The sequence below is a fragment of the Salvelinus namaycush genome, chromosome 7, assembly GCF_016432855.1.
Source record: "Salvelinus namaycush isolate Seneca chromosome 7, SaNama_1.0, whole genome shotgun sequence".
NCBI lineage: Eukaryota > Metazoa > Chordata > Actinopteri > Salmoniformes > Salmonidae > Salvelinus > Salvelinus namaycush.
This window is the reverse complement of record NC_052313.1, coordinates 47,774,039-47,785,993: the sequence shown is the minus strand read 5'-3', so window position 1 is coordinate 47,785,993 and position 11,955 is coordinate 47,774,039. Positions and strand designations below refer to the sequence as shown.

General features: G+C 43.7%; 1 protein-coding gene across 2 annotated transcripts in view; it reads right to left on the bottom strand.

Annotated features, from left to right (window-relative positions):
• Positions 1 to 1,757: 1,757 nt before the first annotated feature.
• LOC120051318 (beta-1,3-galactosyltransferase 1-like) overlaps positions 1,758 to 11,955 on the bottom strand; it is a 126,851-nt gene continuing 116,653 nt past the window's right edge. For both annotated transcript variants that reach the window (XM_038998134.1, XM_038998135.1), the window contains one exon: positions 1,758 to 4,239. In XM_038998134.1, the coding sequence (XP_038854062.1) occupies positions 2,972 to 3,961 (990 nt within the window). In that variant the 5' untranslated portion in view covers positions 3,962 to 4,239 and the 3' untranslated portion in view covers positions 1,758 to 2,971. The remainder of the gene's footprint in view (positions 4,240 to 11,955) is intronic.

The window sequence follows — 11,955 nt, the reverse complement described above, 5'->3', positions numbered from 1 at the left end:
GAGTCATATAGTGAATGCATCACCTGTGAGTCATTTAATAGAAAACCATCAGCTAAATGGTCATACTACTGAACAAGCTCTGGGAATGAAGGCAACACATTGTACAGTGGATGCATTTTGAATGGAGCAAAGCCATCAAAACACCATTTATCTACAGTACTAAAAGTCCAATTATATTTCAAGTGGTTTCAAGTTGATCACAAGTTAACCGAATAGATTTTCAACCAGAACAGCATCTGGGAATACTCCTATTGTGAGGAAAACGGTTAGGACATAGAGATGTGTCTGTCCCCAAAGATTTCATGTCCATATTGTTTGTGAGAACACTGTAAATGTTGTACCACAGTGTGTCGTTGTGTGTTCAACATATATACTGTTGAGAATCCCTTTTGTTCTATATAGAATCTATCTAACTCCCCAGAGGCTCCTAGCAGCTCCCAGGAGCCATGTTGGTAAACGTGTGTTTCAAAGTGTTCTCACCTCCGCCACACACACACCTGTCTGCATCTGACAAACCTGCTCTCACCGATAGGAAGAACCAATTACTGGAGCTCTATTCTTACATCACACACACACACACACACACACACACACGCACACACACACGCACACGCGCACACACACACACACACACACACACAGCTCCCCCATGTGACCTATTTTTGTGTGTACTGTATGTACTGATATGTATATGTTACTGATAAATGCACACACACACGCACACGCACACGCACACGCACACACACACACACACTACATGTTCATGTTTTTAAATGTCTGTAATGTATGTGCTGGACCAATGTACGACTAGCTGTCGCCATTGGCGTTGGCTAATGGGGACCCTAATTGAAAAATCAAAACACACAGACACACACCTCTACAGATGAGCAAATGTAAATCTTGAGCATTCAGCTGAGTAGTTCAGAGTCATAGCACGAAGGCGTTTCTCTGAGTAGTTCAGAGTCATAGCACGAAGGCGTTTCTCTGAGTAGTTCAGAGTCATAGCACGAAGGCGTTTCTCTGAGTAGTTCAGAGTCATAGTACGAAGGCATTTCTCTGAGTAGTTCAGAGTCATAGCACGAAGGCGTTTCTCTGAGTAGTTCAGAGTCATAGCACGAAGGCGTTTCTCTGAGTAGTTCAGAGTCATAGCACGAAGGCGTTTCTCTGAGTAGTTCAGAGTCATATCACGAAGGCGTTTCTCTGAGTAGTTCAGAGTCATAGCACGAAGGCGTTTCTCTGAGTAGTTCAGAGTCATAGCACGAAGGCGTTTCTCTGAGTAGTTCAGAGTCATAGCACGAAGGCGTTTCTCTGAGTAGTTCAGAGTCATAGCACAAAGGCGTTTCTCTGAGTAGTTCAGAGTCATAGCACGAAGGCGTTTCTCTGAGTAGTTCAGAGTCATATCACGAAGGCGTTTCTCTGAGTAGTTCAGAGTCATAGCACGAAGGCGTTTCTCTGAGTAGTTGTTCATGGCGTGTTGACAGCTTTACACAGAGAGTTGTGTTGATAGGCAATCTCAATGTGCGCCGAACATGTTTACAATTCATTACCTGATGCACTGCAACTACAGAGAGGGACTTGGGTAATGCTGAAGTCATTAATTCAGGTATAAATAGGTATTTGGCAGTCTACTGCATGTATTGAAATAAAAACCCATTGAATAATTAAACAATATTATAAACTGTCCTCTTATTAGGATCACACATAATACATTACGGCATTTTTAAAATCCCAAATACGTGGAAAAAAGGAATACACTCTAAAATGAAATAAGTCTTTAATGTAATGCAGCCATTGGTTGTGTCGTCCCTCTGGTTCAAGTAATAGAAAATATAACACTCTGCAGTCTATCTCGTCACAGCACGGCTTAAAGAGCGGAAAGATAATTGCACATCACATACAGATAGAATAACATTCACCTGGGAATGCATGTGGTTAACATCGTTACATCGCCATTTGTACTGTCCCATAAGAAATACTGGTGTTCAAGAAATGAAGTCATTCTCTACATAGTACAATACAAAGGACTCCAGATCCATAGTAAGAAAATATGTTTGATCTTTAAAACAATATATTACAACCCAATTGCAGAGGCAAGTATGTCCGTCATGTCACACAGCAGATCCATTGAACTGTTAGTCTCCTGTTCAAACAATCTTCGATCATTCCAATGAACACTCAATCTATGTCTACAGCACGTTGTTACATCGTGAACTTATCATGGTCTTTTCACTATGACAACATCTGTTGCAGTACCAAAACAGTACATCCCACAAATACATCTTTATTAAATATACAAAGACTGGAAATTAAGAGTGGACATTCATTATCAACCTAACTGACAGCAGAACGTTTACATAGGTTGTATATCTTGGTATTTCTTATCATCCCTACTACTTCAGTAATAGGGCCAGTTTTTCTGGAAATTAGCAGCGTTGCCTACATAGATTAGCCTAACAGCATTCTGAGCCATTCTGTCCCACTGCTAAGCTTCCACCTCTGCGTTTTAGTGATTTCATCTAATAAACAACATATGGTGCAAATGGCATACTATTGCATTGTGGGACATCATTTGATTTTCATAGAGTGGATTTTTTTATCAAATATATTTCAGAAAATATACAGAATTATTTTATTTTCTAAACTGTGGCCTTTAAACTCATCAATAGCTAAGGGGGAGAATGCAGGAGTTACAACACCAGAGAGTAACCTCGGTCTGATAAAGAGGCTTTTGGCGAAGCGTCTCTTGGACTATGCAAACGGCCAGACGGTTATTGTTACAGTACTGTTCCCTCGGGGTCATGTGCTGTACAGTGACAAAGAAATGCAGAGATAGGAAGAGGTGGAAGGGGCAGAGGAGGAGGAAGAGAATAAGAAATAAAGAAGAAGAAGAAGAAGAAGAAGAAGAAGGAGGAGGAGAAGAAGATTAAGAATTCAGGACCTCCTCATATTGGCACTAACTGTAGGTAGCTGATTAACACTTGAGGTGTTTCTTGCTGGTCATGTCATTCCAGATGCGGTGCATCTCCTCCGGGGAGATCTGGTGGACCGTTACGACCCGTCTGTAGCGGCACAGACTGTAGGCCATCTTCCAGTGGTTGAAGCCGCTGTTCTGGAAGGGGTGGATGCCCAGCTTACGAAGGCAAAGCCCCACGTACACATCCTCCAGGTGGAGCAGTCTGGTGTGCAGGGACGTCTTGTAGATGAGCTCGGCCACATCCGCCGAGAACACGTACCCCGTGCCCGAACAGAAAGGCGGGTACTTAGTCTCAGGGTAAAGGTCTCTGGGCATGTACCACTTACTGCGCATGTCTCTGATCGGACCTCCGTTGATGACGTAGCCCGTGAAGTAGCGTCTCCGCGGCTTGGTGGCGGGCTTGAGGAGGTTGTAGACCAGGTTCTCCATGTTAACGTAGATGTCCGAGTCTGTCTTGAGGACGTACTGTGCCTTGGGGCAGAAGGTGGCCACCCAGCGCATGCCCATCAGGGTCTTGAGGGTGAGGTTGTGGTAGGAGTCTATGAAGTCCTCCACTACGACATCGTGGAAGATCTGGCTCTCCTGTTCCACCATCTGGTTGAGCACCGGATCCGTGTTCCTCCCAAGTAGGAAGAGTGTGAGGACACGAACGCCATCGCCGAACGTGCTCTCGTCGCCCCACGTCTCTCGAATTGCTTGACGTGCGTCAAACTCCTTGTGGGTGGTGCTGATCAGGATGACTAAGAAAGGTGCCTCCGTCTCACATTTCTTGGGCTCGTTGATGATAAAGTCGAAGGCGTGCGGGTTGAGCGGCCGAGTCCGTATATTGCTGAAGGTCACGTTCTTGGTGAGCTTGGTCTTCTGGCGGATGGGGATGGACAGCTGGCCCACGTAGGAGGTGGAGGGACGGGACAGACTCAGGTACCAGAGAGCGCTAGCCCAGCAAACGACCGTCAACAAGTATAAGCAGCTGACCTTTGAAGGCATTTCTGTTTACTTGGCGCGTGTTAGGAGCATTGAGAACGTCGAGAAGGCGGAATCTCCATGGGTGGTCCTCCAGCTACTTCCAGCGGTGCAGCATGATGCTGCCTACACGAGACGCTTGACATTAATTCAGTACCCTCGACTGCTTTAATACAGCCTAGCGGTGGGATTCTGGTTGAAAAGGAGGGTTGTCGTTTTTCCTCAGTGCAGCCATTGTACTATTCCATTCCATTAGAGGTCCCAGGGGGGTTTCCTTGCATTCTTCTCGCCAGCACTTGATTCTGGACAGAAATAGATAAAAAACAAATTAGTCAAGCCTTAACAAGAATGCTTCAGAACTCATTGGCGTATTCACTTGGGTGGAGTTATGAGGAGGGTTAGTATGAGCTTAGAAAAACATACAGAAAGATCATCTTTGTTTGTTTCCTATAATCACAGATAACAGATAACTCAACATGTGAGACGATCTCTATAGCTTTAGGTGCGTGTATACTTCTCCAAGCCGTCCTCTGGTGGTATGTTCAAGGCCTGCTTTTTATTCTTCTTTAGTTCTGGCTACTTTCTGTTTACAAACACAGTTTATCTCCGCGTGTCCTTCCCTCGCTGCATACACCGTGTCAAATCAGCAATATCACTCTTACTCTCTGACAAGTCTCCTCAAGAAGAAACACTCCCGAGGGAAATGCTCTGCATCCTCTCTTTCGCTCTCTCTGTCTCTGTCTCTCTCGCTCTTCTTCCCTCTTTCCTTCTCTCTTTATATCTCTCTCTTCCCCTGCCTCTCTCTCTCTCCCTCCTCTTTCTCTCTCAATGACACAGTGATCTTGGCATGACGGGAAATATTGTTCAGTAATGAGCTCTTCCTCGCTTGGTGGAATAGGTACTGTAGCATCCAGGGAAATAACGCACCAATGCTCTGATGCCATTATTAGGAATTGTATGGCCCTTTCATGGGCATATAAGTATGCACACACACTGCTTTTTAGAATGGTTTATCATAATAGTGGCTTTGTGACGGGGAAAAATGAATCACAAAATAACCATTGTTTCGCTTCGATGATGAAAGACATGATTAAAGAAAGTCAGCTCTGATAAAAGCCCACCATGCTCAGTGAGTGTTTCCATCACAGACAGCAACAGCACTGGTTCTGGATCAAAGCGAAGAGTGCATTTTTCCATCATTACAGTAACAAGAAGTGAGAGGCACTCTACTGGATTTTACTCTGGGAACAAGCACCTGTTGCTACCAGCAGTGAGACTACTGATTGTGGTGTGGGGAAAGAAAAGTGTGTCTTTATGTGTGTGTGTTGATGAAAAACTGGTATTAGGAATGAAAAAGAGTGTAAAAAATAACAGACGAAAATAACAGTTTTCCACCATACGGAGATATACAGGTAACTGCCAAAATAAAGGAAACGCCAACATAAAGTGTTTTTATAGGGCGTTGGGCCACCATGAGCCAGAACATCTTCAATGCATCTTGGCATAGATTCTACAAAGGTCTGGAACTCTATTGGAGGGATGGAGGGTTTTGTTGAAAACGCTGTCTCAGGTGCCACTCCAGAAACTTCCATAAGTGTTCAATTGTGTTGAGATTTGGAGACTGAGACGGCATTGGCACATGGTTTACATCGTTTTCATGCTCATCAAACCATTCAGTGACCTCTCGTGCCCTGTGGATGGGGGCATAGCCATGGTAACCAAAATATTGGCCAAAATAATGGCCTGCCCAGCATTTTTATACATGACCCTAAGCATGATGGGATGTTAATTCCTTAATAACTCAGGAACCACACCTCTGTGGAAGCACCTGCTTTCATTATACTTTGTATCCCTCATTTACACAAGTGTTTCCATTATTTTGGCAGTTACCTGTATGTCAAAACCAAAGATTAATCCCACAGTATGCGCCCCTTTTATTTGTCACTAAGATAATCCTTTGGATAACGCAATATGGCATCTGTGCATCAACATAGGTGAACAGTTATATTCCTGTATCCAAAGGATTATCTTTCTGACAAATAAAATGTTCAGAGGTTCAGAGGGCTGAAGTCCATGTCTTTTGGAAATGAACATAGTTTTGACATAGTTGAATGCTGTGTGGCGTGATTAAAGGAAAGTCCTGTGGATATCCCACAAATGTCATTTTGAGTGAGATGCTCAAAATGGTGAGATGCTCTCATGATTTCTTTAGATTAGCCTGACTTCACGGTTCTGGAGTTGTGGTCCTGCCTTATCTGTCACACTTTGAGAGTGGCGACGATGACATCTATTCATATTCTTTATCCCATCTCGTTCAGTGGCAGAATGATCTATTCTATGTTCTCATATTTCCCTGTCCTCCCATCACTTTTCACTGGGAGTTTAATCCATCTCGTCATGTTTCCCTACCTCTCTCCCCTCTTCTCAATCATTCCTCCACCATCTCTGTTTAGAACTCTCTCCCTCTCTCTTTCCCCATTGTTCGCCATCATTTCTCCTCCGTCCCTTCCTCTCCCCCCTCGTTTTCCGTCCTTCTTCTCTTTCTATCACTCGCCCTCCTTTTTCTCAGTGATACTGTTGAGCCCTCTCCCCATGCTCCTCTGGGCCTTGACACCCACTGCAAACCCACTCACTTACTGGCAGCTTTGTTTTCGCCACCCACTATAAACCCTTCAATCTCTATGGACACCTCGGGCTGCTTCCTCTCATCCATCTCTCGATTCCACTCTCTCTTTTAGTCTACCTCCGCTGCTAAATCATCTGCCCTCCCTGACCTCCTTCGTCCCGTTCACTCTATTATTTCTGTCTCTGAGCGAGAGAGAGAGAGAGAGAGAGAGACGTTTTGCTTGCTTTCCTTCAGTCATTTCCTTGGGATTGTACTGTACAATTCCTTTAATTACTCTCTCTTAGATTGATTCTTTGTGCTTGAGATCACAGTGTCAGCCGATTCTGATAAATGGTACAGTAGTACTAGTAGTACTAGAAACCTGCTCTTTTCACGACAGACGGACTCGTTACACATATTCATTCCACCCCTCATGTTGAAGTAGGTTATTTTTAGAGAGAACACCTTGACCTGCAGATGCTATTTGAATGAACAAGATATGAACAGAATATCATTGCAGTATCATATTCATGTTTTCTCCCTGATTCTTGGATTGCCATAACGGAAACGGAAAAGACGGGCTTTCAATTGAGCTTTGTTTAACTTTTCCCCAACATTCAAATAAATAAGAAGAATTTTAACAGAAAATGTCAACAACAACAAAAAAATTCCTTTCACTCAATAAAAATGTGTTAAACTTTTTCTCTTCTCTCAGTGAAGCGTTGTTATTTCCCAAATTAAGTCTTTGGTGTAAATGACAATAGAAGCCTATTAACATCAAGCAACAGCAGTCTTTGACAGATGTGAGCTATTGAATTGGTTGTCATGACAGCAGGAAGCAGACAGTAAAGCCTTGTGTAGAGAGAAAGTGAGAGAGAGAGAGAGAGAGAGAGAGAGAGAGAGAGAGAGAGAGAGAGAGAGAGAGAGAGAGAGAGAGAGAGAGAGAGAAATGAAGAAAGAAAGAAGAAAGAGAGACACTGTCGTCCCACCACGCCGCGCCCTGTCACCGCCCCTGACTGATAACTGGCAGACAACAATGCACTCTGGGTAATTGAAAGGGAGTCCCACCTTCACACTGGGCTGGAGAGATGGGGGAGAAAATTCAATGCATCTGGCTGGATTAAACCATTCAGCTCTAAATCACCACACACATCCCCCTTCCTTGAGGAACTCAATTTAGCAGCCTTAGAAATCATGGCTCACACTCCCGTGTATCTACTGCTTTGGCCTGACGCCTAACACTCCTCTCCTCAGTGTGTACGTTTTTGTGTTGTTCATTTGTGTGTGTGTGTGTGTGTGTGTGTGTGTGTGTGTGTGTGTGTGTGTGTGTGTGTGTGTGTGTGTGTGTGTGTGTGTGAGAGTGTGATAATACACAACCACCCTGTGATGTTAAAGGCTGGAGTCAGTTCAAGGTCTTTTCCTCCCAGAGAGAGTGTAATATACTGACTCTGATGCGCCACAACATTAGACCAGCCTGGTGGTTACTCACTGCTGAGGGCCTCTCTTTTCGTCCTCACACCTAATTAACTGAAGTTGTTATTTAAGGGGATAGTGACTTTCGTTAGAAGGGTGTGATTAGGGATGGACAATTCAAAACAAGAGTTGTCGAGGCTATTGTTGAGTAGACTGAGAAAACGGAGTGTTTCAGAGATGGACTTCAGCTCATAAGATGAGAGGAACATGCTGCTTTATAATAAATCATTCATCACATCTATGGGCAAAATGCCAAACCAAAGGTAGACGTTTCACGCCGCCCTGTCCAATTTACTGATCTATCTCGAGATAAAAGGGTGGAAAGGGAGAAAAATACATAACTACCCCCTACAGATGTGATGCCTACTCTTATGAGCAGAGCTGTCAACATATCTCTTCATGAAAGAAGCTCCCGTCTCCCTGTGATTATAAGGTAAAACTATATCGGAAAGCAGGGCAAGAACTGTAACATAGAATTGTAATATAGAACTGTAATATCAGTCAAATATCAATCAAATCAAGGAGTACGAAAGGCAGATTTAAGATTGAAATGGAAATCCCCTTACTTCCAAATAGAATATAGCCATCTCAGATATATTGTTAGCCAGCCATGAAGTCTTGCTGTCAATGAGGTATGTCTCGGGAAAGCTACTGCTCCAACTATGGCAAATCTCAAGAGACCCACTTTTCTTTCTTTTTGAAATGCAAACTGTGGAGTCAGTCAGACGGAGGCTGCTTGGGAATGCAGCACTGCAGGCCCCCATAGGCAGCGATACAGTGACATGGATTAATGCAAGGCAGCCTATCAACAGCCACCTTATATCTAAGACTGGACCTGACCCTATAGTAATTACATGGGCAGCAGTGGAGGCTGCTGAGGGGAGGACGGATCATACTAATGTCTAGAACGGAGCGAATGGAATAGCATCAGACACATAGAAACCATGTGTTTAATACCATTCCACTGATTCCACTTCACCCACTACCACGAGCCCGTCCTCCCCAATTAAGGTGCCACCAACCTCCTGGGATGGGCATCTACACATAGTGAGCAGCTGGAGTAAGGGGGAGGTAATTGGGGTGCTCAGTGTCTTAACATTAAATGAGTGTGCTGCAGGTTTCAGTTATAGATCTGTCATTCTCATTGAAAGCAAGTCTAAGAAGCAGTTCTATGTGCGCTATTTCTATGCTTCCCGTTCTTAAGTTTAGTTTTTGCGTCTTTTACTTTCGGTTTTGTACACCAGCTTCAAACAACTTAAAATACAATATTTTTGGTTATGGAAAATATATTACACACAGGTTTAGATGGTACAATGATTCTCTACACTATACTTGCTTGTTTTGTCACATAAACTGAAATTATGAGAATCTTAGCAACCAGGAAATGGTGGAGCGATTTCTGCATAGTGCATCACCACAGAAGCATAGCCCCACATGGTTCTGTGTGTAAGTGTAGTTCACTATGCAACCATTTGACCTACTCCTTAACCACAGAGCACCTACTTTGGGGCCCTGATTTGTTAGTATGTCCCAAATACTGTCACGCCTGCACCCACTCCCCCTCTCTGGCACTCGAGGGCGCCAGGTGACACATCATTACGCACACCTGTCTCCATCATTACGCGAATCAGCGCTTCATTGGACTCACCTGGACTCCATCACTTATTGATTGCCTCCCCTATATCTGTCTATTCCTTAGTTTCATCCCCGTGTCAGCATTAATGTCGTTTTGGTCCCCCTGTCCAGACGCTGTCCTTGTTTTGTTTCATGTCGGTTATTTATTAAATATTCACTCCCTGTACTTGCTTCTCGTCTCCCAGCGTCTGTATTTTCAAATACTTGGTTCATAATTGGACAAATAAGCATCAGGAAGAGGAGAGTAAATCAGAAAACAACCCATTATTTTTGACATTCTTCCAAGCTTCTCTCCTCCACCAATTGGATGTTGCTGTGAATATTGTGAAGATGTCATTCTGCTTTCCTGCTGGTAAATGGTGCGTGAGGGTCCTGATGGAGGCTGAATTAATAAGTGCTCTCTCGCTTTGATTAGTGTTAAATTAAAATGGCATTGATAAAGATTCCCAGTATGGTTCTAGCCTTTGTGTATTCTCCTGATAACAGATATAATTGAATGATTGTTGGTAAGAAATAATGAACTTAAGGCCGCACACTCCACTTCCTGGTCTGTATGTTCTGCGCAGGCACTGTTTCTGTAGGGGCCACCTTAACTATCTCTGGTCTCCTTATCAAATCTGTTACAGACAAACAGATCCTGGCATTATTGGCACAGCCTCTTCATTCAGTACCACCTTGTGAGTACACTATATGTTTTAACTGTGAGTCGCTTTGGATAAGCATGCACTAAATTACAAATAAATTAGACATTCTGAAGAGGGTTTTGTATGTTGGAATCAGAGAGATACTGTTACTGTTTGAGGAGAGAGAGAGAGAGAGAGAGAGAGAGAGAGAGAGAGAGAGAGAGAGAGAGAGAGAGAGAGAGAGAGAGAGAGAGAGAGAGAGAGAGAGAGAGAGAGAGAGAGAGAGAGAGAGAGAGAGAGAGAGAGAGAGAGAGAGAGAGAGAGAGAGAGAGAGAGAGAGAGAGAGAGAGAGAGAGAGAGAGAGAGAGAGAGAGAGAGAGAGAGAGAGAGAGAGAGAGAGAGCGGACAGCGGACAGCATCAGTAGTCTGTCTACAGCACCAGGACCTGTGCTCTGGCATAAATTGGAAATGACAACTTGATTCATGCCGGTGATATATTTTACCGTCCGACCGGGTGACATTCTTGTCATCTAATATCCGAGACTTGCTGTAGCGTTCCAGAGACGCGATGGGGCGAAAATGCTGGGTCCAAAAAGGACATGGAGGATTTTGGGCTGTTTTTGGTAGACTAATGAAATAGAGCGAAAAGCAAGCCTAGAATTCATAGTTTAGTATACACATGAGTGGGTAGACCAGCTGTGCATGTGAAATCAAAGAAAATGGAAGGGGATCTTTAAAACCTGTCGATACACTGTGAAGGAAGTAGAGGATGTTTTATTTTATCAATAGAGAATAAGCCTCCAGCTAAACATGTAGGTGACAGAGACCTTCAAAACCTTCTCTCTCAGCTTAGCTATACTGTATATTCTGGAAGTAACTCTCATTATCTGGTATACTATGTTGGATGTAAGCTAGTTGAGGTGAAATAAGCCATGGGCAAATGAGAGTGGTGAACACTGAAACCACAAGAGGCTGGTGAGGGGAGGTCGGCTCATAATAATGGCTGGAATGGAGTGAATGGAATGGTATCGAACACATGGAAACAACGTGTTTGATGTGTTGGATACCGTTCCATTCATTCGCTTCCAGCCATTATTATGAGCCCGTCCTCCCCAATTAAGGTGCAAACGGCCGCCTGTGACTGAAACGTTCAGACTTCAAGAAGACAATCACTTTTCTGGCATTGACCTATAACAGTTGATGGAGTTAGTTAGGGAGAGACAGAGTCCAACTCAGTGTGCCGATTGTTATTCTATTAATTTCTATGAACAATAGAACAGGACAAACAAGAACTGCTGCATTGCACCAGCGGGGCCAATTTGGATACATTATTTTACCCTTTAAAAGAAAGCGAAAATATGTGCTTATAATTCAAAACAGATCATTTGTTCTCAAGAGCCACTCCTGACAAAATGAAAAATACTTACTAGTACAGGCGAAACATTTCAGGAAATAATTGCACTAAAGGTAAATATACTGTATAAATATAATGTATTTTTTACACACACACACACGCACGCACGCACGCACGCACGCACACACACACACACACACACACACACACACACTCCTCTCTCATCTCCCTTATGAGCTCTCTTATCCCCACATGTCTCATCGGCCTTTCCTCCACCTGGCTCTCAGGAGAGAGAGATGCATGTGGACTAGTTTAGGCAGTGTGTGTG